Source organism: Toxorhynchites rutilus, chromosome 1 (genome assembly GCF_029784135.1).
Source record: "Toxorhynchites rutilus septentrionalis strain SRP chromosome 1, ASM2978413v1, whole genome shotgun sequence".
Lineage (NCBI taxonomy): Eukaryota > Metazoa > Arthropoda > Insecta > Diptera > Culicidae > Toxorhynchites > Toxorhynchites rutilus.
Window position 1 is genome coordinate 179,853,161 of NC_073744.1, and position 26,930 is coordinate 179,880,090.

A 26,930-nucleotide genomic window follows, 5' to 3' on the forward strand; every position below is an offset into this window, starting at 1 on the left:
GAAGGGAAGCTCATCCAAGAGAGAGTTTGAGCCAGTTTACAAGCATTGATAAACTTGGGTAATTCTTTCTTCCTTCACATTTAAAAAATGACATGTATAACAACGTGAGATAAAAACGAAAAGACAAAAGAGGACCACATATAAAATATATATATATGCATAAAGTAACCCTCGAAAAGGTAGACCAAAACAAAAACATGTCAGGCGCTATGTTGTAAAAATGATAACACTGAATTTTTTTCATGCGTCACCACACCCATCCGACATCAAAAGAAACATATCAACCTCCTAATGGTTAGTACTCTTTTCATCATTTCCCTTCCATGGCACTGGATTGATATAGAGCTTCGAAATAGTGCCTCGAAGGCTCTCGGTTCCACGGTTCAGCGGTACTGGCTTGGGCTTCGACACGGATGACTTGAGCCACTCGTCGTAAGCCATCGCGGACAAGTCCTGACGCTTCTGTTTGACATTCGTATCCATGCGCTGTTTCGTCTGTTCACGCAGTTGCGCTTCTAAAACGTTTTTGGATACAGTTCAACACGGACGCGGATATAAGGAAAATTCTGACTTACGTCGTTTTTTCTCCTCCACTCGACTCAACCAAACCTCAAAGTTGGAAACACTCTCCTCTGTGGGGATCCACCTTTTCGGCTTCTCCTCCTCCGTTTCCTTCCGATCGAAGGGCGGTTGCTTGTTCTTCCTCTGTTCCTCCTCTTCTTTCTTGCGCTGCATCCACTGTTTGAATTTCTGCTCGTTTTCCTGTTTTCGTCTTTCATCTTCTATTTTCCTTCTTGCTTCTTCGTGACTTTTTCGCTTCTTTTCACGCTCAATACGTTTGCGATCAGTTTCGCTGATAATGATACAGGCTTAATAATTAATGATTGATAAAAAACGGATGCACTTACTTTTTGCTCTTCAGCCATTCTTCAAAGGCCTGTGAGTTGGATCCTTTACTAGTGTATGTCATTTTCAATGGCACCGATGTACTGCTGCTTGACTCTGAACTCTGCGATTAGGAAGTAAAGATTTCAACGGCGATGGAATGTTTCAATGAACCCAGAAACATACCCATTCTTCCTCCAACGCACACAGCGGAGCCTTGAGTGTATCAATGGTTAGTGAGGAAATGATCGATTCTGAATCGCTACTGTCGACATAGTCCAATTCGTCTAACTGACGGTCCTTCGAGATGTATATGGCATTGTTAACGCATCTGCGAATCGGAATGCGTTAACCAACCATATTTCGTTTTTCGCTCCCAATTCTAATAATTACCGAGTTTCTTCTTCATCAGACGCATGAGCCGAATCTTGTTGAAAATGTTCCATACTTCGTCGTCGGGAAAATCTTGTCCGCGTCCAAGTAGTGAATGTCAGAGAATGGTGAAAAATCAATTCTGCTCAATACAAAGTCTACTAGTTGTTGAGCGAAAAGTTGCTTAGCAACTAGTCGGCGCTAGCTTCTGTTATGGGAGCTTCATAGAGTCATAGCCGGCTACGATCAAGCATTTGGAGGCCAAAGCTCTCGCTAGGAACACCCGTGTCTTCGGAATTTGAAAATAGAAGACGGTGGAGACTGTATTACCGATGTAGGGGAGAGTCGGGATAGACGGACAGAACGGGAAAGATATACATACAAAAATAGATATACAGATACAAAATGGATAGAGAAACATACAAAATAGATAACATACAAAAATTCCAAATTTAAAAAATTTATAGAAGACATAGTAGATGACCCTCTAGTTAGGTGCATCACGTTTGCAACCAGGCAATCAAAATGCATGACATCCATGATTAACCGGGCAAACGTAATGCACCAAGTGAACGTATTCCGACCTAACTAAAGGATCGTCTCATGTGTGTCAAACAAACTGGGCAAACGGTGGAACACAGGTTTGCTTGCGAGAGGCCGCCGCTTCCGACGGCGGGTCAGCGGCCAACTCGGATTGCGTCGCCTCGGCGGCTTGGTGCCTCCTCGGTTCCTTATCCTCGATGAATGAGGACTTTGCCCCCAATACATTGACCCCAGAGTAATATTGTTTTTGAAATAATAAATTCATGATAAAAACTGCACTGCGGTGGTGAATGTACCGAATTTCCTCATTACAATTTCTCATTTTACTTCATAACTTCGTAACAGGAGATTCGAAAAAACTCATAATCTGATTTGTCGGAGTTTTTCCTTCTTCATGCGGATAAATGTTGCATTCGGGTATGTGTCACATTCGGGTAAATGTCGCATTCGGGTATTTGTTACATTCGGGTAAACGTTGCATTCGGGTATTTGTCACATTCGGGTAAATGTTCATTCGCGTATATGTTGCATTCGGGTATGTGTTACATTTGGGTGAATGTCATTCGGGTATGTGTTACATTCGGATAAATGTGCTTCGGGTGAACGTGTTTCGGGTGAATGGGACACAAACGAAAATATGAATATAAAATCATTACGAATTTTTTTTGCGTAAGATTACGTCTTTCAGCAATAATACCAAACCAGAAAACAGGTCACGTATTTTTATGAAATAGTTTTAGTGTTAATATTTATATATATATATATATATATATATATATATATATATATATATATATATCGGTAGCCGGCTATGACTCTATATAGCTCCCATAACAGAAGCTAGCGCCGACTAGTTGCTAAGCAACTTATATATATACGTTACGACGGTATCCCGCCCCCGCAGCATAGCAGAACAATCAGGAAACGCAACCCCAAACCAACGAGACGCGCATGCAGCATAATTGAAGATGAACCGCACGCGCGAGAGGTACAATCCGAAACCCGCGAGCCACCACACACGGATGCTGACGCTGTAGTTGGTCCCAATAAAATAGGTTACTCTGGATTGCCTGAATCAGTCCCTAATTGAATTCCAAAGTATTAACACATAAGAAGACGTGTATTAAATGAGAGAATAAAGTTTTTTTTTATCCATCTCGATACCACGATCCTATCTGGCGCAGTCAAGTGAAAGTGTGTGGTAATTAAGTGATAATAGTGATCGCGAAAACCGAACTAGCTACGTTCCAACAGTGCAACAACTCATCCACCGGGAAACCGCAGCAGGACGAATACCAAGCAGTTTGTGTGTTTGAGGAGCGAAATCGGATCCACACACAGAACCCTCCCAAAGAACCCGCACGAAAGGAACAATTTGAGGACTCCAGGAGATGAGAATACACATTTTCCTGTAAGTAACCCAGTTTTTACTTTTAACACAAAAGCAATCAGACACATTGAGTGAATGGATTGCAACGACATATAAACGATACTAATTCAGAGGTGCTAGCCCCTACCCGAGGTAAGCGAATACCTGGAATATCACAAGTGAATAAACAAATACTAACATAAAAAAAAAACACAAACGATAAACCCACAAGAAACGCAGAATAAACTAGCGAATAAAAAGTGAAAGTGAAACCACAAAGCACAAATATGGATAGAAATTCGGCTTCACCGGAGCCTTTGATTCCGGATTTTGATGAGTCTGTGCCAATAGTTGCACAGCAAAGTACAATTGCGGATGAATTAATACAACACATTCAACACTTAACAGAAATTCAAAACAAATTAATTGAAACTATTGCAAAACTGAAACAAAAAGCAGAGGATCCTTTTCTCCAATATAGGACTCCTGACCCCATTCGTAATTTACACGAATTCAAAGGAACTAGAAGAAGTGGAACTCAAGCGTGGATCGACTATGTCGAGAATACGTTAGAGCTATTTAAAAATCAGAAAGGCTCAATGGTGTATTTTCAATACATTAGGGCCATAAAAAGCAAAATTACAGAACGGGCGAGAGACACGCTTATTGCGGCCGGCAACCCGAATACATGGGAGGAAATCAAAGAAGTCCTCTTAAATGCACACGGAGATCGACGAGATCTCCCAACACAAATTCAATCTCTATTTTATGCCAAACAGGGCAACAAAAATGTTACAGATTACTATAACAAAATAAAAGCAATAGACTCCAGCATTAAAACGAGTCTCGCGCTAATGGACGAATATAAAGGGTCAATTACAGCCCTAAATAAATTAGTAAGCCTCATGACGCTAACACGGTTTGTAGATGGCCTGGGGGAAAATCTTTCAATGAATGTGAGAAGTCACAAGCCAGATACGCTTGATGAAGCGTTATCGATCACGCTGCAATACACAAACGCGGTATTTAGACAAAAACTAGAGAAAAGAAGCAACACCAGTAGTAACAGTAATGCTAATCCTCCTCAAAGGAACAACAATGTATACCCTCCATCAGGAAACCATAAGCAGAACTCGGGGAAATTTAGAAATAATAATTATAACAACGAAGACGTATCAATGAGGACACATACCTCAAAGATGCAAATGAATAACCACGAAGGGCAAGAGCCAGAGCCCAAAACGGAACAGATCAAAACCGAAGAGGCGAACGTTTCACAACTAGACTCAGGTGATGATGATTTCTTCGATGACGAACTAAATTTTCATCAGGAACACGCGCCAAACGTACTAACGTAAATAACAACTTCATACCTTATTTCACAATAAATACGACTAAGGGTGAAATGAAATTTTTGGTGGACACAGGGGCCAACAAAAATTATATTTCACAAGACCATGTCCTGGCCGGCAGCAATATCTGCGTTTGTGGCCGAGGTTACCACGACATCGAACACGTTGTTTGGTCGTGTGAGGTGTATCTTGTTGCCAGATCGAATTTAGAGAACTCCCTTCGGGCTAGAGGAAGGCAGCCCAATGTGCCGGTGAGAGATGTGTTGGCTCGGTTAGACCTTGATTACATGTCCCAAATATATGTTTTCCTTAAATCTATCGATGTTCGTGTGTGATTATCCTTATATCCTTATACCCTCCATTTCTTCCTTTGTGAGTAATTGGTCCGCTTGCTATAAACAGAAGAATGAAATGTAAATTCACAACTGATGTACGAATAGATTTAAGAATTGAGTGTGTGTGATTATCAACATTGTAATAATTTCCTTATACCCCATCCTTTTCCTGAGAAAATGTCACCCTTTTAATCTCGAGTCCACCACGAGTAATCGGTTTCCCACATTACTAACCATAGATTTAAGAAAATTGTTCATATATATAGTTTTAAACTAAGTGGTGCGGACTCAGTCCACTTCATTTTCAAGCAAATTCATGCATGTTTTCAAGCGATTTCTTGCAATAAATTTTCAGACCACCAGAGATGCCAGATTTACAAATATGTTTGTAAATTTACAGACATATCTGTAAAAAACTTATTTTTGTTGTAGACTTTTTGGATATAACAATATTTTACAGGTTTTTGGAAAAATAAGAGGCTCTATTCATCACATCAAAGATATTCGACTCACCATATAACATTTTTCCATAGTTTTAATACAGAAAAGTTATTATATTTAGTTTATATCAATACACATGACGTTAGACCAGCGATACTCAACCTGTGGCCCAGCAGTCTTTCTGGTTGGCCAATCTGGTGTGTATGAAGTTTGGAACTCATACACATAAGTACTTTTGCCCTGACATCATTGCAGACGAAAGAGAGTTATTCACAATTAATGAAAAATTGCATTCTCTGCAGGTAAGGAAAAATCTTGAACGAAAATTGTCTCTGATAATTATTTTCTGTTCTAGATAAGATTGTTTTGCTGAAATGCAAGTAGATTTATTGATAAATAGTTAAGTTAGTGTCAGGACTATGTCTTCTGAGTATTTAAACAACATCGAATAAAAATTTTCATTCTTTTTTCAACAACTTACATTCGCTTTCGGGTCTGCTTATGACAAAATATGGGTTACTGTTCGATATTGTTACCACAGACATGGTTCATGACCGTGGGGTTATCTAAAACTTGTATAGCCTTGCATGGCGGATGGAAAATATACACTGCATTTTCTTATAAATTTCATCAACGACAAGACCGCAAGCCTTGGTGGATGTCCAATATATCAATGAAGAAATACTGATTTTTATAAAAATTAATAGCGCGTATGTATGTGTGTGTATGTATGTGTAGATCGTTGAAACATTTAAACACACTTACAACACATAAGTTATTAAGTGGTCCGAAAAATCAAATTTTTCCACATTTTCCCAAAAATGACAAATGAAAATTAATAACTTTTGAATCACTGAACCGATTTAGATGATCGACATATAAAATTGAAACTAATGACATAGCCTTTTATTGGAAAATATTTAACTTGCGAAAAAAATAGTTATATTTTAGTAATTATTGATTGTAGTCGTTTTTTATTTTTTTATGACTCTGGACTAGAGGGCGCTATATTTTTTTATATTTTTTCTTGAAAGGTGAGGATTTTTTACATAACATATCTCGATATCAGATATGCTATTTTTTCGTTTTTTTAGATATGATTTTTCAAAGTTACCCGATGGTTCGGAAAATCATTTTCCCCCCTTTGTCCAAAAATAACTTTCTGCAAAAAATCATAACATCTGAACTACTGAACCGATTTAGATGATCGATATATTAAATTGAAGAAAATTTGAAAAATATCACAATTGCGGGAACATTGGGTTCTAGTAGCATAGGTCTAGTTTAGTCACACATGAATATTGATCGAAGACTTAAAATATGTTAAATTTCCAAAATTATAACTTAAAAGCGATAATTATAGCATCTCTGATATCGAGATATGTTAGGTAAATAATCCTCAGCTTTCCATAAAAAATATAAAAAAATATAGCGCTCCTATCTTTAACCGAGAAAACTATGAAAAACTAACTCAATCAATAATTACAAAAACAAAAATTCAATTTTTCTCAAAAGTAATATTTTTTCAAGAAAAATAACTCGTAAGCTTCAATTTGATATGCCGATGATATGAATCGATCCAATAGTTCAAAAGTTATGACTTTTTGTAGTGGGAAAAATGGGGAAAAAATGTTTTTCGAACCATCGATTAGTTCTGAAAAATCATATTTCATAAACGAAAAAATAGCATCTCTGATATCGAGATATTTTATGTAAAAAACTCTCAGCTTTCAAGTCCAAAGCCATGAAAACATTAAAAAAACGACTGCAATCAATAATTACGAAAATAGGATCCATATTATCTGCAAGTTCAATATTTCTCAATTAAAGCTCATTGGCTTCAATTTGATATGTCGATCATCTAAATCGGTTAAGTGGTTCGAAAATTATAAATTTTTGAAAAAAGTTATTCTGGGAAAAGTGGAAAAAATAATTTTTTGGATCACCCTAAAACGGAAATGGGCACCCGAATGAAAAAATAAAAAAAATACGAGTTTAATGTTTTGCGATAAAGAACAAAATTACCACTTTTGACGAAGATCTGAGAACCACTATATTGGTTTGGCATGGAATGGTTGTATATAAGTTAAGGACCCTATTCGGGCTTTCGGAAAAATGATGTAAACTCTAAGACATCTGACTTAAGACTGGTTTATTATTATTCTTTAACCAAGCGAGAAACGTTTCTATGTCACGCTGCACTTATCCTTATCGCAGTCTGCTGTGTATCGCTTCATCGCTGGTGGTAAAAACTCGTTCTCCTATCGCATTTCCTATTCTCGTCGTAGCTTATCTCTTCCATGTGGCTGAGGTCTGTGTTTATGTTTGTTTTGGTTGTTTGCTCAATGGTTTCAGTTTCTGAGCTTGGTTTTGTTCTGTTGGTTGAAGCGCGTTTAGTGCTTCTTCCAATGTCCGTTGCTGCTCTTTGAGGCGGGTCAGTTGAGCTGACATAACTTATATATATACAAAATACAATCTTACGTGCATCGCGATGTACAAAGTATTAATGAATATGTGAAAATTAACGTTAAAAGACATTTCTATAGATCTGCACACTTTTACAGACTTTTCCACATTTTTAACAGAAATTCACATGTTTTTACAGACTTTTTTTAAAAATCATCTGGCATCGCTTCCTTCCACTTTTTATCGAATATTTTCAAATCGCAGGAGTAAACATTTACGTGACTTTGACTTCGTTTGTTTTTATTTCGTTCGGAAAAACGTTATGTCAAAGAGAAGGGACATTAAAAATGCGTTGCTCAGTGAAAGGCTGAGATGCTCTTTCAGAGATGCAATGGTTAATTAAATAATTGACGGAAAAATGTAGTTCGTTCATTTTATAATTTTAATTATTTTTGCCCTTGACAACAATACCTCTTTTATGGTGTTGATTATCATAAGAAAAATAACACTCCTGATCGTTGGATCTCTTTTGACATTTCAATTGGATCTTTTTTGACAGCCGTTTTGATTCAGTCCGCACTACCTAGGTTTTAAAAATATATTTAAGATTTCGGCTCCTTTAAACTTATGTAACTGAGCCTGTAAAAATAAACGAATTTATAAAAAAAAAAAAAAAGACCATGTCAACATCGAAAACGCCAAACCGGAAAGCGGAATTCGAGTAACAAACATGAATGGAACCCATGAAATTTCTAAATCAGTATCCTTCGACCCATTCGGTATCAAGAAAAAAGTGAAATTTTATGTTTTCAAGTTTCACGAATACTTTGACGGCCTAGTTGGGTACGAGACTTTGAGAGATCTAAGGGCTCAGCTCGACATTGGCAAAAATCAGTTGAGAATCGGAAGGAAAACATTTAACCTGAAGAAGAAGTTCCCGACTAGCAATAACATACATCTGAATGAACAAGAGTTTCAGTTCATAAAAATTGCGACGGAAAAGGATGGCGATTTCATTATATCGGACGAAAAGAGTTTGGGTGAATTTTCAATACTCCCTGGGGTGTACCACAGCTCCAACAGGGAAGCCTTTGTAGCCATTCGTAATTACAGAAAATCTCGAATTGAAATTAACCTTTCGGAATTAAACATTAACAATGAGGAATTCGTTATTTCGAAACTCCCAAGTAAGAATTTCGAAAAACCCCAGTTCAAAATCACAGATGACTCTTTAAACGATAGAGAAAAAATCGAACTCGATAAAATTTTGAGGAAAAATTCGGAAATAATTTATTCGGAAAATCAAGCGCTATCGTTCACGCACCAAATTAAACACAAAATAAGAACAGTCGATGATATCCCGGTGCATACCAAGTCGTACCGATATCCTCAAATTTATGAGGAAGAAGTGCAAAAGCAGATTCAAACACTGCTGAAAGATGGTATAATTCAGGAATCAATCTCACCCTATACGTCCCCGATTTGGATAGTGCCGAAGAAGGTCGACGCCACGCGAAGAAAAAAATTTCGATTAGTCATTGACTATCGAAAATTAAATGAAAAAACGATTTCCGATCGTTACCCAATCCCAGATATCACAGAGATACTGGATAAACTTGGGAAAGCGACTTATTTTTCTACTATCGACTTGGTCTCTGGATTCCATCAAATCCAATTAGACGAAAGCGATAGAGAAAAAACAGCATTCTCAGCCAATGGCGGAAAGTACGAGTTTACTAGAATGCCATTCGGCTTAAAGAACGCACCCGCAACATTTCAAAGGGTGATGGATGCTGTACTTCGCGAGTTCATCGGAAAATGTTGTCTAGTATACATGGACGACATTATCGTATTTTCAAGTTCCTTCGAAGAACATATCAAAGACATTCGGAACATATTTGGAAAACTAAAAGAGGCAAATCTAAAAATACAATTTGAAAAATGTTTTTTCTTTAGGAAAGAAACACAATTTCTTGGCCACACAGTTACGAGAGAAGGAGTTAAACCTAACTCCGATAAAATCGAAGTAATCAGAAACTGGCCAATCCCGAAGAACGAAACTGAATTGAAACAGTTTTTAGGCACAATTGGGTATTACAGAAGATTCATTAGGGACTTTGCCAAATTGGTAAAACCCCTTACAAAATTACTAAGGAAAGACACTGAGTTCGAATTTTCTAGGGAAACAATAACATGTTTCGAGAAATGTAGAGAAATCCTAACAAGGGACCCGATTTTGCAGTACCCTGATCTCTCGAAAGAGTTCATTTTAACAACAGATGCAAGCGACTACGCCATCGGAACGGTACTCTCGCAGGGGCCCGTTGGTAAAGATAGACCGATTGCGTTTGCATCTATGACACTGAATAAGACAGAGGAAAATTATTCAACGACCGAAAAAGAGTTTCTTGCTATGTACTGGGCGGTAAATCATTTCCGACCATATTTATATGGTAGAAAATTCAAGCTAATAACAGATCACCAACCTTTAACTTATTCTCTAACAAACACAAACAAAAGAATTCTTAGAGGTAAACTCAAACTCGAAGAATACGATTACGAACTTTTATACAAACCAGGAAGGACAAATACCGTAGCAGATGCTATATCGAGAAAAAAACCGGAAGAGATCACCCACAGTTCTATCCAAGACATCAATAACCAGCATCAATATTCGGAAGGAAACGATACAGATCTAAGCACAATACATTCAGCGGATACGAGTGACGATTATTACATATGGACCACAGAAAAACCACTGAACATGTTTAGAACACAAATTATTTTCAAAATCGCAAACATAAACACCGACGTATACGAAGAAATATTCCCAAGATACCATAGACACACGATAGTGAGACCATTCTACAATGAGGAGGAAATCACCAAAGTATTTAAAATGCTATTGAATCCTAAAGGTGTGAGCGGCATCAAAGCACCTATTTCTCTGATCCAACTTATTCAAGAAACATACAGAAAATATTTCTCGACTAATAAAATTTTCAAGGTTTTTATTTCAGAAACGCTACTGGAAGATGTACGACTGGAAAACGCCCAAGATGAAATCATAAAACAGACACACTCCTTTGCGCATCGCGGAATGAAAGAAAATAAAATTCAAATTTTACAAAGATACTTTTTCCCGGAACTCGATAGCAAATTAAAAATTCACGTAGCATCCTGTGACATTTGCAAGAAAAGTAAATATGACAGGAGGCCACCCCAGCTTATCCACAAAAGCACATTTGGAGAAAAACCTTTTGAACGAATTCATATCGATGTATTTTTCATGAAAGGTTCAAAGTGGCTTACGATCGTCGACTCATTCTCAAAATTCGCTAACATAATCGCTTTAGAATCCCGAACAATAGTAGACATGAAAAAAGCAATCACAGAACACCTCATAATATTCGGCAGACCACAAACCATAGTGTGCGATCAAGAACCAACCTTTAAATCAATCGACTTTGTCGGATTTTTGAACGATCTTGGCATCGAAATGCACTTTGCGAGTAATTCAAACTCGAATGGAATCGTAGAACGTTTTCATTCGACTTTGATCGAATTATACAGAACCTTGAAACATAAACACACCAACATTTCGCTTAATGACCAAATGAATATCATAACAGATATTTATAATAACACATATCATTCGGTCACTAAGAGAAAACCCCGCGAGCTCGTTTTCAACCAAAGAAACACGGTCGACAACGAAGAAATCACTGAAAACGCGAACAAACTTCAATCCGCAGTGAAATTAGAACTTGACAAAAGGAAAGCAGCGTACGAAAAACAGCACGAAAACAATAAAAAACCACCCCAACTTCATACAAACGATAATAAATATATTAAAATAACGCAACGGCTTAACAAAGATCGAGATCCTTATAAAATAGCAACCGTACTAACAGACAACGATTTAACTTTTACCGATAAAAACAACATAAAAATTCACAAAAATCGCTTGAAATCCTAAAGGAATAATAATACTAATTTGATAAACAACTTTACATTTCCTTGCAGACTGTTCGCCCTTACATCCGCAACGACGTATCAATGGCTTAATAGTCTTTAAAATCAATCAAGTTAAAATAAAACTCGGATACGAAAGAATAATACATAAAATTAATATGAACGACATTAAAAATAATATCTTATACATAGAAAAGCTAGCAAACACATTAAATACAACAACTCATCTAAAAAATACCCTTGATTACAAGTTAAAAAATGCGCACGCCAAAACCAACAGCTTATCTCCTAGGAAAATTAGAAGAGGACTCATAGACGCTTTAGGTTCTACAATCAAATTCATAGCTGGAAATCCCGATCACGAAGATCTTTTGTTGATCAATCAAAATTTTGATAAACTCGAAACAACCTTGAATAAATTTATAACTAATGAATCAAAACAAATACGAATTAACAATCTCCTAGAAATCCATTTGAGCAATGTATCAAAAACATTAATAGATATCGAGGAATCAGTAAGAGAATCTCAAAATGAGCTAGGATATATCAACCTTATTTTTAACATAGATATTATTATAAGAATACTAGAAGATTTGGAAGAACAAATAACACTATCTAAACTAAACTTGATAAATAAAAATATACTTAGCCCAGCAGAAAAACTTTATATTTGGAATTTTCTAACTAAGCAAAACATAAGATTGACGTATGAAGACGAAATATTTGTTCACATCAATAGTATTGTCTCAATAAAAAGAAATCATTTTATTGTCATTGTAAAAATCCCGATAGTAGAAAATAGGGACTACGAACTACTGCAGTTAGAACCAGTCGGCGGAAACAGCACGAAGTTCAGCACGAACATAAAATACGTAGCAAAATATAAGGAAAAGCTCTTCCAACAATCCGGCAAATACACGATATGCGAAAGAACAAAGGCAATCACCGACGAATGCATCTCCAATATTCTAAATAACTTCAAAGCAAAATGCATTTTTTCAAAACAAAAGGAAAACCCCGAATTCAGAGAAATAATTCCAGGGACCATAATAGTGGATACCACAGTAAGAATTCACATTTCGGACTCATGTGGCGACTCGAGAGAAATAACAACACCAACCATCATAGAAACTGAAAACTGTACAGTTAAAATAGGAAACAGTACATTCCACAACGTAAACAAAGTTATCGAACAGTTACAATTCATGACACCAATCTTTGGGAAAATTATAGAAGCCAAAGAACATATCCCCGATGCAGAAACACTTCACACCATCACCATAGACAACCTCGAAGAGCTGAACAAAATCAAAGTCCATTTGTCCAAAACACAAACCGTTGGAGGATCACTGTTGACCTCCTTACTCGTCCTTGCAATTCTCTTATTCTTTATTCACAGATACTTGAAGAATAGGAAGACCAAACCCAATACCACCATTCCCTGCCAGATGCATGAAGCCGCAGCAGATCCTAACCCAAAGCCCACGGAAAAGGACGAATCACCATCCACCCCGCAACAACCATCAGAAGCAATGGTTACGTTGTTGAAGAGTATGAAGAGTCAAACGAGGACGCTCGACACCTAGGGGGAGGCGTTACGACGGGATCCCGCCCCCGCAGCATAGCAGGAAACGCAACCCGAAACCAACGAGACGCGCATGCAGCATAATTGAAGATGAACCGCACGCGCGAGAGGTGCAATCCGAAACCCGCGATCCACCACACACGGATGCTGACGCTGTAGTTGGTCCCAATAAAATAGGTTACTCTGGATTGCCTGAATCAGTCCCTAATTGAATTCCAAAGTATTAACACATAAGACGTGTATTAAATGAGAGAATAAAGTTGTTTTTTTATCCATCTCGATACCACGATCCTATCTTATATATTTTTTTTTATCCAAAATACATATTTTTATTAAGGCTCATATGGCGTCAACCTGACGGGGCCGGGAGTTCAATATTTTGACAGTTTTTCTTATTATCTATGTTAGTAATATGTAACCGATTGCTCGCGGTCGGCTCGAGGTTAGTATTACAAGTGTTCTCGTAATTGGGATTTTGCTGTCTCCAATGCTACGTGTGCCCGACACGGGATACTTCCTATTGGGATGCAGCTGACAGCTCGTGTAGAGTTGTCATAAGCGGTACAACCTTTGGCTCTTGTTGAATCATCAGTGGACTGCAGAACCTTTGGCCCGTGTATCTGTAAAGAGTGTGTGTATGTATTGCCGCGACTAAGTAAAAGTTTATCGATCGGATAGGAGGGATATGAAACGGGGACACAACGAAGGAAACATCATTAAACGTTGATATCGGCGTTTCTGAGGAACAGGTATAGATGAAGCAGTAGATCAGGATCACGGCTACCTAAGATATCCCGGACGGGAATATATATATATATATATATATAGAGTGTGTATAAGCGAGGTACAATATATATAAATATCACTGCTAATCGGACGAACGTAATCGGTCGCTCGAAATGCAAATGCAGGATTCATTCTACGGTACAAACGGTAGTACAAACAAGCCATTCACGATCACAAGTTACAGTATTCACAAATCATCAGTCATCTATCTAGCGACCAGATAACCGCGAGGCTTTCGAAATGACCTGTTCAGTTTAGTTTTCCAAATTGGTCTTTTTCAAGACTAAAGACGAATGAACTGATGAATTTTAAAGCCTCTTTAACTCAAAACATTACTATCACTCGAGTTGTCTTGTTCCAGCAATCAGACAGCAGTCTTTCTCAATGAGATGTATTATTCAAATTTCTAAAACGAGATCGTTACGTTTGGGGTGCAAAGCTTCGGACGTCAATACCTCTTTTTCAGTTGTACAAAGTAGTATGTAATTTCACACACAGAATGAGCAAGAAGCAAGCATAGTGCAGAGCAGAATCAAAACAGGAAAGAAAAATTAAATAGGTTCGGTTTTCATACCGTGTAGGTTGTACCTGTTGTTGATTTTATGCATTATCAAATAGATAACGGTAGTGGGGGGACAAATATATAATCGCCTGGATGCGCACTGTGTGGAGCACGAGAAAAAATATCGCAATGCATACTGAGTGCGTTGCGTGTATTGTTCTCTCGAGAACATGAATCAATCAACCAGCTTGAGCTGCGTCTGCAAAACAGCGCAAACCAATCGGTCCTTATCAGGGCCACTTAAACTTTCGACTAAAGAATAATTTTAGAAACTTCGATGCATTCTAAAAATCTATTTTATATTTTTTACTGACTGAAGGGAGCTTCTGTTAACTCTGGAGTGTGTTTGGATTTATTGGTGTAATAATGTTGTTTTGAATTATAGAAGCTTTATGCTGTCTCAGTCCATTCGCGTATAGCCTTGAAAAAGATCAAACTAAAAAAATCGACCTTGAGGAAAACCAATTGGAAAACCTTGCTGCCTTGTGATTTCTTTTCAATCGATTATTCAGTTTTGGTGATATCAATTATTGTTTCCGGGTTATAAGTGACGTAAGGTATTTTTCAGTGTTGAGAGTTGTGTTCTTCGGTGGAATTTTTTTATGCTATTGATTTCGCTTCCGCCACTATTATATAATAGATTCGATTTGGATTTTCTGTTGTCGTTCTGCGTATTCTAAGATGTTTTTTCTGCGTTGGGATGTTATTTTGCTAAGAGATACTGTAAAACTACTCAGATATTCAAGAAGTTCAATATTTAATTTTCAGTGCTCTAGACAGCGAGCAATCAACAGTTACTGTTGATGCTTAGAATTAATTTGACAATCTCTCAAATTGCTTCACATGAAAGCATTCATTTGTTATCCCTTGCCATTGTTATGAAATATATTTATCAAAGAGTTTTATTTTTAAATTTCTTTTACGTTTGTGTTCGCCGGTAATAACTTCGTAGTTCTATGTCAACAGTGCGATCGTGTCTTGAACATCGCTCTTTTTAATTTTTTTTATGGTATCGGTATCGTGACAATGGAGTCAATAACATTGAAATGGACATCAATGCTCCCAATTGCCCTCAATTCCACCCAATCGGAAATATTGGGCAATTGTCAAGCGAAAATTGAAACAGGGTGCCATAGTGACTTGGAATGCTGCAAACATAAGGAGATCGTGGAGTAAAATGGCCGCTGAGGTTGATCAACCGAGATTCAAAACTTCAGGCATATTATTTGGCATGACAAATCTCGACCAAGTAATACTAATGAAAATGACGCATGTTATAATTACGTTCCACTGGAAACGTTAAAATCATTCAAGAAGAGGTGTTTAATGGATTCAAATGTAGTTCATTGGCCATTCGTATTCAATCGTATTCAATGAAAAGATAAATTAGTTATTCTCGCCACATTTGAAAGGTGTTGTAGTTCTCGCGAACAAGCATGGAACACTCCGTTGATGATAATTGCGAGCGATATCTAATCTAAGTCTGAGCTTAAATCGCATCGTACTTATGAGTAGTTGTTGTACACCCACTTGAGATACGATCAATAGTGACCAACCTCACTATCTACGGTCTAGTTTCTTCAGTTCAGATAATAGTTATACCCCCATATAAATGCTACGAATTCGTTCATCAAACAGCAGTTCCTCTTACCTCGTTCGTACGACGCGATGTCCCGCTTCGATCCAACCACGCGCACATGGGTCGGTCCTCGGCAACCTCCGGTCATCAATCCGGCTGCCAGTCTCGGTCAAGTGATCGTGAACATTCTTGAGCGTACGCCCGACCGAGTGTTCGAAATAGATGTCGAATCGGAGGTCGCGTACACCTGTGATGAGCTGAGAATTCGATCGATTCGGGCAGCTCTCAATTTAGCCAAGAAGTGCGGTGTTTCACAAGGTGATATGATCTGTATGGTAGTGAGTAACAGTTGCAGTGTAACACCGCTGCTGTTCGGTTGTTTCCTGCTAGGAGCGCCGGTACACACGCTGGATGCTTCCTTCGATGAATCCGATCTCCGGCAGCTGATGAGTCTCACCCAACCGAAGCTGGTATTTTGCAACCAACACAACCGGGCGGTGGTTGAGGCAGCTTGCTCTCAGGCGAATTTAAACGCGCGGGTGATGGTGCTGGACACAGCGGAAGTGACTGGAATGCTGTTTGAACCAGTTGAAAATGAGAAACTCTATCGCCCGGCATACCTTGGCGATTCGGACAGAACCATCGCAGTGGTTGTGTGCTCATCGGGAACAACCGGCTTCCCGAAAGCGGTTTGTCTAACGCACGCCCAGCTCATAGCACCCTATCCCCGGGTAAGCCATCTCGGCTCGGATACCTTGCTATGCTTCAGCTCGCTCTACTGGGTGTCGGCGCTTCAGGTCCTAATGATTGCACTTTTCAACGGGGGTAAACGCATTGTAACCGTTCAGCCCTTCTCCCCGGTCTATGCGTACGAGTTGATAGAGCGATTCAAAATTACGTACTTATTCACGCCGCCACCCATGCTGGCGGACATGGTTGAGTACTGTGAGGCGCGTCGATGTGTGCTTCCATCCTCGCTGAGGATAATTGGCTGCGGCGGGAGTCCACTTCCGGAGTCGCTCGAGCAACGCGCAAATGAACTGCTGAAGACGGCGACTGCCGGCGGGAAAGTGTACGTCGGCTACGCGATGAGTGAAACCGGTGGAATCGTTTCCATCAATCTGTCCGGGAAGCCCCGCTCGGTTGGGATGTTGATGGCGAATGTTACCGTCAGGGTGAGTGATGTCTTGGAGCAGCGGTACCCAACCTGCGAACCGGTGCGCTCTTCTTGGCCCTATTGGTGTTGAGGTAAATGATGTTGGTTTGTCCAGTCGAAAATATGATCTTGGTTCGTCCACTTTTTCGAATGATCTAGTTCAGCACACCTGTGTCAAATAAGGTATTTAAATGTTTCAAAACATATGAATAAAATTGGCTTTTTTATTATTTACAGTAGTTTTATAGAATATTTCTACGGATTCACATGTTTTGTAGGGGTTTATAAAATCCACCTTATATTGGTATCTATGTGCCCTCATTTGAGCTAATTTCAATCAACCACCAGATGATTCTTTGGTACGTATTCAACCCTTTTCTGGATTATAACACTTACAAATATGGTAAACATCATGCTTGCACACCATTTGTATCAGATTTATTTATCTAAATCATGTAGGGTAAATGATCTTGGTTTGTCCAATTTGGGGTGTTTTTACGCAACTAGTAAATGCAAATCGATTTTTCTTCATGAAAATCACACATAATCGATACGAGTTGGGGTTTGTTGAAAAGCCCCGAGTCTCTAGTTGCTAATACTACCATAAGGTGTGGAAATTATTCAAATTTTTATGTTTTTTAACGATTTTCCTTAAAGAAGAATTATGATCATGGTTTGACCACCTCTGATCATGGTTTGCCCAAAAAAACGATCATGATTTGTCCGGTTTTAGAAATCTCCATTTTTGAATAAAAACAATCGAATTCACAATTAGATGTTGCATTTATCATTGCTTGAGTTTACTGTCATCATATTGATTCATTCATAATTTAGGCTTTCTTCAGAATATTGCCTTTTCTTGGGCATTTTAAAAGTGTTCACCTCAACACAATCAACACAGAAAAACCATACTTCTGCTATGCGCGAAGCACACCATAAACAAACATAAACAAACTGCAGCGCGCCAAGCGGTTGCCATAGAAATCATGTGGACAAAACAACATTATTGAATTGGACAACTCATGATCAGAATTGAGTTCATCAAAATGCGTTAATTTAATGGTTTAGCTATGTAAATCCGATACAAATGGTGAGCAAGCATGATGTTCACAATATTTATAAGTGTTGTAATCCAGAAAAGGTCTGAATACGTGCCAAATAATCATCTGGTGATCGATTAAAAGTTAGCTCGAATGAGGGGCGCATTGACCCAAATAGAAAGTGTATTTTATAATCCTTTAAAACATGTGATTTCGTAAAAATATACTATCAAACTACTATAAATCATGTAAAAGGCAATTTCATTTATATGTTTCGAAACATTCTAAGGCCTTATTTGATACAGGAGTGCTGAATTAGAGCATTCAAAAAAGTGGGCAAACCATGATCATATTTTCGACTGGACAAACCAAGATCATTTACCCTAATTAATGCTTCTCGTTGACCTCAATTTTGATCATGGTTTGTTCGATTTACTGATGTTGGTTTGTCCACATGATTACTATGGCAACCGCTTGGCGCGCTGCAGTTTGTTTGTTTTGTTTTGTTGTCCTTCGCGCGAAGCAGAAATAAAGTTTCTCTGTTTTGAGAGTTGTTCACCTTTAAAACGCCCAAGAAAAGGCAATATTCTGAAGAAAACCTAAATTATGAATGGATCAATATGATGACAGTAAACTCAAGCAATGAGAAATGCAACATCTACTTGAAAATTCGAGTTTTTTCATTTAGAAATGGTGATTGCTAAAACCGGACAAACCATGATCATTTTTCGGACAAACCATGATCATAATTTCTCTTTGAAGAAAATCGTCAAAAAACATATAAAAATTGAGTGATTTGAACGCCTCATGATATTATTAGCAACTAGAGACTTGAGGCTTTTCAATAAACTCAAACTATCAATACGAGTTTGGGTTACATAGACCGGGGAGAAGGGCTGACATGTGATTTTCATGAAGAAACATCGATTTGCATTCACTAGTTGCGTGAAAACACCCAAAATCGGACAAGCCAACATCATTTAGCTTACTTTATTTCAAACCATATTGTATGTGTAACAATAACAAAACGTCTTAAATATCATTACCTAGTTTTTTATGTGGGACTACAATCTCTCAGAAGGGTAAGTGGGGGCAATTTTGATCAGCAGATCGCCTAATATTTCCAAACCAATACGGTCTAAATCAAAAAAGTTTATGGTATACTGAGTGTTTGTGATTTGTGGTCATAGTTGTGAATGATATGAATAATGTGTGTTTTTCATCGAAAAAACATACTTCTGTTTATGTAAAGTAATCTATATACCATTTTATGCCAAACCAATATAGTGGTTCTCAGATATTGGTGAAAAGGTTTGTTTTTCAGCGCAAAACATTAGACCCGTATTTTCTATTTTTTTATTGGGCTGCTCATTTCCATTTTAGGGTGGTCCGAAAAATAAATTTTTTCGTCTTTTTCCCTAAAATGACTTTTTTTTTAAATTCATAACTTTTAAACTACTGGACCAATTCAGATGTTCGACATATCAAATAAAAGACAAATAAGATTGGTATTCCTTAGAAAAATACTATAATTGGATTTTGTTTTCGTATTTATTGATTGTATTTGTTTTCTGTTGTTTTCGTGGACCTAACTGGACCGATTCAGACATTCGATATATAAAATTGAAGCCAATGAGCTTTTATGAAAAAATATCACACTTGCGAAATGGTTGAATTCTAGTCGCATAGATCTAATCTAGTGGCATAGGAATATTGAACGAAGACTGAGAACAAGTTAAATTTTAAAAATCATAACTCAAAAACGAAAAAAGATTCATCTTTGATTTTTGTATATTATATAAAATCTCATCTTTCAAGAAAAAATATGAAAAAATATAGCGTCCTCTATCTTTAACCGAGAAAACTATGAAAAACCAACAAATCAATAATTACCAAAAAGAACATCAAAATGTTTCTTAAATTTAGTATTTTTTCAAAGAGGACTAGATCATTAGCTTCAATTTGATATATTGATTGTCGCAATCGGTCCAGTTGTTTAAAATTTAAGGTTTTTTTCCTTTTCTGGAAAAGGGGGAAAATTTGATTTTTTTTAACCATTGGTTAACTTAGAAAATTCATAACTTAAAAACGAAAAAAAATCACATCGCTGATTTTTGGATAGGTTATTTAAGAAAACTCTCAGCTTTCAAGAAAAAAATATGAAAACATTTAGCGCTCTCTAGTCCAGCAATAAATTTCTGCATAACTCAAGAATTAATCAAGCAAACAATACCAAATTTGGCATGTGGAGGTTTTAGGGGGCATGAAACGTTTGTAAGGTGGTTCAACGCTCTTTCCACTTCTCTAAGGAGGGGCTGCCATACAAATGAAGCACAAATTTCTGCATAACTCAAGAACTAATTAAGCAAATGGAACCAAATTTGGCATATGGAGGTTTCAGGAGACACTAAATGTTTCTATGATGGTTTGACACTCCTCCCCTCTCTCTAAAAGGAGGGAGCGCTGAATAACTCGAGACTAATCAAGCAAATGGGATCAAACTTGGCATATAGTGGTTTTAGGGATCGGTAAACGCTTCTATGCTGGTTCGATAATCCTCCACCTTTCTAACGGGGGAGCTGCCATACAAATGAAGCACAAATTTCTGCATAACTCAGAAACTAATGAAGCAAATGGAACCAAATTTGGTATACGATAAATGTTTCTTTTGTGGTTTGACGCTCCTTTCTTCCTTGAGCCTAGAAACGTTCATCTGAAAAACGTTTCTGAACCGTGTCAGTAATTGGGAAACTTAAGTTACTGGGATGCAATGTCCTTTTAGATACATCTTTAAAAAATTGCGGATCATGCCGTTCATCTCTATTTTGCAGGTCATGCCATTTATCTCTATATCATACCGTTCATCGCTTGAAAGACCACCGTTTCCCTCACATTTTACCATTTCTTTTACGATAGGTACATACGGTTCAACAATAAAAAGAGATGACATTGTAAAAAAATCCAAGTTGAGCCATACTTTTCGAGATAAAGGGGTGTCCAAATCACCCCGTGTGTTCAAAGCACCCCGACGTGCCAAGTCATAAAACAGAGTACGTTTTTTATGAAATAGTAAATGCAACGTTCGTTGTACGAACAATGTGGATAGAGAAAATAATAAAATTTAACGTTTTTCAATTCATTCAGAACGAATAAGCTATTCCCAATTTCATAGTATTCACGATTCATGAAACATCCAGATAACGACCAGCCGGCAACGAGGCTTTCAAAATGGCCCTTCTCAAGGCCGAGAGTTTAGTTTACAAATGCGGCCTTTTTCAAGACTAGAGGCGAATGAACTGAAAATTTTAAAATCTCTATAATTCAAACCGTGATCATCATTATCCAGCTGAAAGACTCTCTCAATGCTGATATCACATACCGCGGTTTTGCTCGATACAAAAAAAAATTGGAAGAATGGAAGATAGATAGCGCACGCAGTGGTGTAATTTTGTTGGATGAAGCCACCGCGTCGATTTTCATGCCGTCTGGTAGAGAGTGCATCTGTATTTTTGCACCACATCATTTTTGCATCTTTTATTGACGTTTCCATCGCTCAAAAAATACTTTAACTGAAATAGAAAAATGTAAATATGGGTATTTGATTGAAAATACAAGATCAAGTTAAGATTGGTCAGCGGTTGATGCATAATAATGGGTTCGTCGGGAAGCTCGTACCGATTATAAGGAAAAACTTAAAATTATGATTTAAACTGGTTTGTTCCGCAATCTTTCATCAAAAAACTATCATTGTATTTTTTTTCTACTATGAGCACGGTGAGTGGAACAGCACATCTCTGTAAAACTCCAAAATTGCTTGCCAGACATGAGGTCTGATGTTTCTCTGGTGCAGCACGACGTCCATCGTATTGATTAATACTGAACGGATCTTTGCCCTCAATTCGTCCAATTGCGAGCTGTATTTATTGGAATTTGTAGACTGGTTGTTTGTTAGAAGTTCATAGCACAGAATTCCTTTCCAATAACATCACGCATATAGCATGACTTTCTGCGGGTGAGGACCGGCTTTGGGAATAGCTAATGGTTTATATTGATTGTCCCATGTTTTTTTTTCGTTCAAAATTGTTGTTAATTATTAGACTTTTCATCGCCTATCACGATTTTCAACAAAAACGGCGTTTTTAACGCTTATAGAGCGAGTCGCAGATAAGATATAATCCATTGAATTTATTTCGGTCAAATAATGTGGAACCCATACGCCGTAGCAATTTGTGTAAGCTAGATGCTCAGGGACGTTGGTTGTTGATATCTGTAGTGAATCTGTTACTTCTTTTGTCGTGCACCGAGCATTATTCTTGATAGATTCTTGGCGGCGTGAATTTTCCGGGCCAACTAATAGAAACGATTTTCACAAGTTATCACATTTCAATAAAGAGCAACAAAGGGTATCGCTGCAAGAAACCCTTCATCAGAGATACAACCCGTGCACCTTTGAAAGAATGTGTTGCTCGTCTTTCATTTTCAAGATAAAGAAAGATATAGAAAAGAAGTGGTTTTTATCATGGACGGAAATTGCATCAAAACCCGCATCTAAGAAAACAATGTCGACCATTTTTAACATTACAGTACTAACGGCCTGTGGTGTTACCTTCATCCTGCAGGAATAAATTATCCTCTACTAATAATGAAAATAAATCAATCGCTCACAGTTTATGTGCATTATTTTCAGAATATTTATTTCAATGAAAAAGATCAAGAAGAGAGAAGTATGGATGTCCGGCTGGCACTCTCAGAGTCTCTATACACAATGCCAGCAAATGCTGAATCTGTCAAACCATTTAGAAACAAGTGCGAATCATTCTAGTATTACAATCAATCAATAATTCTAGTATTACAAACTAACTATTTCTTGACCGGTCGAAAGTTGCCTGTCATTCAAAAATATCATCCGAACAAGAGCGTGGTGTTTTGGCCGAACCTAGTCCCCGGCCATTACGCGAAGAAGCCGCAGATGAACCGGTTCAAGATAGACGTTGTTCCGAAGTCCGCCTCAGCTGCGTCCCATCGGGAATTTCTGGGCAAACCTGAAGCCAACAAGTAAGTTTTTGACAGCAATGGCGAAAGTTCCGACCAACTGTCGGAAAGTTGTTTGTTACATGCAACTGTTTGTAACATGGTCAATAAAGTCATGATTTTTTGGGAAATTTTTCCCATTGAAATATATTTTGTAGCTTTTTTCGACATCCGAAAATTGTCTATTTTTTATGCAAGCGTTAAAGAGTTTTGTTCTTAAATTTCTATAATGTTTGCTCTCCGTGTCGAACAGTATGATACCCTTAACATTTGTATTTCAGGGTCGGCTCCCCATTGCGAAACTATGCTAAGCTATATTTGTGGAGTTCATATTGATAATTTATATTGAGATAATACAAGTCACGAACATCCAAATACATAGTCAGTTTTAGCTAGTTTAAAGGAATTTCCTCGTTGACCTTCTCAGGTTAAAAATATATCGTCGATTAAAGGAATATTTAAAAAAGTTTCTTAGCGACCTTCTCAGGTTGCCAAAAAAAACATGAATAAATTATATAGGTCGAGAGTTTTTTATGACCTTCTCAGGTCAGGAAAACTATTTATGTACTGCGCACGATAACTAACGAAATGCATGTCCGATAAGAATGTATATTTTCTTCAAATCTCATTTCGCCGAATAGTTGAGAGTTCGCGTTTTTAGAATCACATCACTTACCGCAGTGAATCCTGATTTTCCTTACTTAACCATTCCCACTAACAACTATCCCTTCCATGATAAACGCTAGGGAACCACGCTATAGAGGCGACCCTTCGGCCTTCGGGCGGTAAATATCATACTAACATTCCTTCCCTTTCCCTGGTGACTGTAAGGACGTGGCCGGCGTCGTTATTGACCATTTAAAGCTCGAATCCCCGAAAATTGCCCAACGAGAATGATTTGCTAGTCCCAAGCGTCATTCTGTGTGTTCTTTGTGCAAATTGGTTGATTCAGGTCAATCCCGGAGAACAACTACGAATTGTACAGTCTACCCAAGCTCAAGCCTAAATTTCTGTAATGTTCTCGTCGACTAATATTTGGTAGTTAACAATATCTTGGGCATCACTCTTATTTTTTGGGACTCGCGATATCATGACTAAGATGTGTCTGTGGCCCCTGTAAAAAAGGTTGAGTACCGCTGTACTAGAGGAACGAGATTGTATCGATAACAGTAAGCATTTAAAAATGAAATCATCACTTACCATTTTCCAATCGCTTCCCTCCAGATCGTCAACGAAGAGGGCGACTTCCTGGGCGCTGAACAGGAAGGCGAATTACAGGTGCGCTACATTCACCCCTTCGCCGGATACTACGGAAACGAGCAGGAAACGCGCGCCCTTCTCACCGCGGACGGATTTATCCAGACCGGCGACATCGGCTACTTCGACAAGGTCGGCTTCCTGTACATCACCGATCGCAAGAAGGAAATGCTCCGCTACCAGGGCTACCAGATAGCACCTGCCCAGCTGGAGGCAGTGCTGATGGAACTGGCGGATGTCAGCCAGGCAGTGGTTGTTGAGTTGCCCCATCCAAAACCGCCCCACGTAGATTTGGCGAGCGCGCTAGTTGTTAGAACCTTGAATGCTGCGGCTCCGCCGCTGACAGAGCAGCAACTTCTGGATTACGTCAACGGTAGGGTGCCTGATTACAAACAACTCCGAGGCGGGATATTCTTCGTGGATTCTATACCCCGATTACCCAACGGAAAGATCAATCGACGCGATGCGAAAAAACTCGCTCTGAGGCTTTCTCAAATCAACCATTGATTTAGACTGGCTTTTCCGTTTTAATTTTTCCTGTCATGTTTCTATAATGTTCCTCTATGTTGTGTATGATTATAAACTATGTAACAATTGATTTTCTGAACTATTGTCTAGGAATAGATTCATATCTTTTTACCACCCTTCCAATGATTTGATTGCTAGGTTAAAGGAGAATAACAAATTTGTTTGCGAATGCCATAGTTAGAGAGATAGGAAGAGATTTAATGATTTAGAGTACTGTGTAGAACTAAAAAAGTCCAAATAAAAGAGTAAATAAAAATAAATATTTTTCCTATCAATTTGTCTACCTCCGATTAGAGTAAAATTGTTTATATAAAGTCTTCTTGGTAGACTTTGCACGAATTGCAAAATAAAACAGAACAATAGACAATTGTGATTCTCTACTCTACCTATATGTTGTGTATATATAAATAATCACTTTTAATAGCTGTATCGTGAAGCGCACTCATGTGGTTGCCGCTAATAAAAGTATTCGATAAAAATATTTCTCGCACTCTGCCTCCGGGGGATGCAAGGGAAAACAGGATAAACGCGCGCACGCGCCAAACATACGACTTTCACACACGACTTGGTCACAACGATGTGGTATTTCCCGAGCAGCTAGTATCCACCCCTTAAGTTTGGTTGTTTGTTTCTTGTCATAATTGTTCATATAGATCTAATAATTGTCTCTATAAACTGTGGTTATCCTTACTAGTTGTAGGTTCTTTACCTTTTTTGTTTCGATCCTTATTGCTCTATATGTATAATATGTATATACGTTATAATAATACCATCTTTTTATCGTTCTGTCTAGGTACGACAAACGTGTCCCGTTTGTTGTTGGTTTTTTTTTGTTTACTTGCTTGTTCGCTTACTACTTACTACTAAACTAGATGCTGCTGCTTGTTTTTGTACACTTTCTCGCTTTCGCCTTCTTTTCACACGATTGCCCGACCAATTTAACGCATGCCGTCTTTCCTTAAATGTGATCCTATCCTTCCCAATGGACCTCGAATAGTCACGTTTTACGTCTTAGAACAATCCGATGATTCATTATCTTCATTGTTTTTTTTTTGTTTGAACGGTCAAATTAAATCATGGAATGATGCATTTCTTGGTATAACTTTAGCATTTTTTTCTCTCTAGTCTAGCGAATTCGTTTTGGTGTCAAGATTTGCGGATACAGTAAATAATAGATTGTGAAACTAGTTGAATATGTTTTGAGTCTGCGCATTTACTTGTATTGTTCAGAAGCAATTTTCCTATGTTATGTTGCGCGGTTTTGTTGCCGCCATTAATGGTTCGTTGCGCTGTCAGCGCAATTGAATATGCGCATAGTAAGCCATATCAGAGTCGAACTGTTTTTTTGTTTCGTTAAAATAGACGAACTTTGAAGTCTGTAAATTGCCATTACCAATTGCGGGGAAAAGAATCTCGTTTTATATGCATTTTTGTTTTAAGGTAGATGATTTTGGTTTGTCCAGTCGAAAATATGATCATGGTTTGTCCACTTTTTTGAATGCTCTAATTCCGCGCACCTGTGTCAAATCAGGTATTCGAATGTTTCAAAACATATAAATAAAATTGTATTTTTCATGATTTACACTAGTTTTAAAGAATATTTTAATGGATTCATGTTTCCACACCATTTATATCAGATTTACAAGCTAAACCATGGAAATAACGCATTTCAATCACCTCAATTATGATCATGAGTTGTTCGATTCTCTGATGTTGTTTTATCCACAT

At 37.8% G+C, this 26,930-nt stretch overlaps 2 protein-coding genes across 2 annotated transcripts; one reads left to right on the plus strand and one right to left on the minus strand.

Annotated features, from left to right (window-relative positions):
* Positions 1–49: 49 nt before the first annotated feature.
* LOC129763118 (coiled-coil domain-containing protein 34-like) lies at positions 50–25,156 on the minus strand. The gene is made up of 7 exons (XM_055761900.1): positions 24,618–25,156; positions 16,263–17,515; positions 1,279–1,546; positions 1,072–1,216; positions 909–1,009; positions 576–853; positions 50–515 (listed from the first exon to the last, which is right to left on the minus strand). The coding sequence occupies exons 3-7, from the start codon at positions 1,329–1,331 to the stop codon at positions 289–291; spliced, it is 804 nt and encodes a 267-aa protein (XP_055617875.1). The 5' UTR covers positions 1,332–1,546; positions 16,263–17,515; positions 24,618–25,156; the 3' UTR covers positions 50–288.
* LOC129763117 (probable 4-coumarate--CoA ligase 1) lies at positions 16,237–26,751 on the plus strand. Its single transcript, XM_055761899.1, has 2 exons — positions 16,237–17,365; positions 24,642–26,751. Exons 1-2 carry the CDS (start codon positions 16,280–16,282, stop codon positions 25,179–25,181), a joined length of 1,626 nt encoding a protein of 541 aa, XP_055617874.1. The 5' UTR covers positions 16,237–16,279; the 3' UTR covers positions 25,182–26,751.
* Positions 26,752–26,930: the final 179 nt, after the last annotated feature.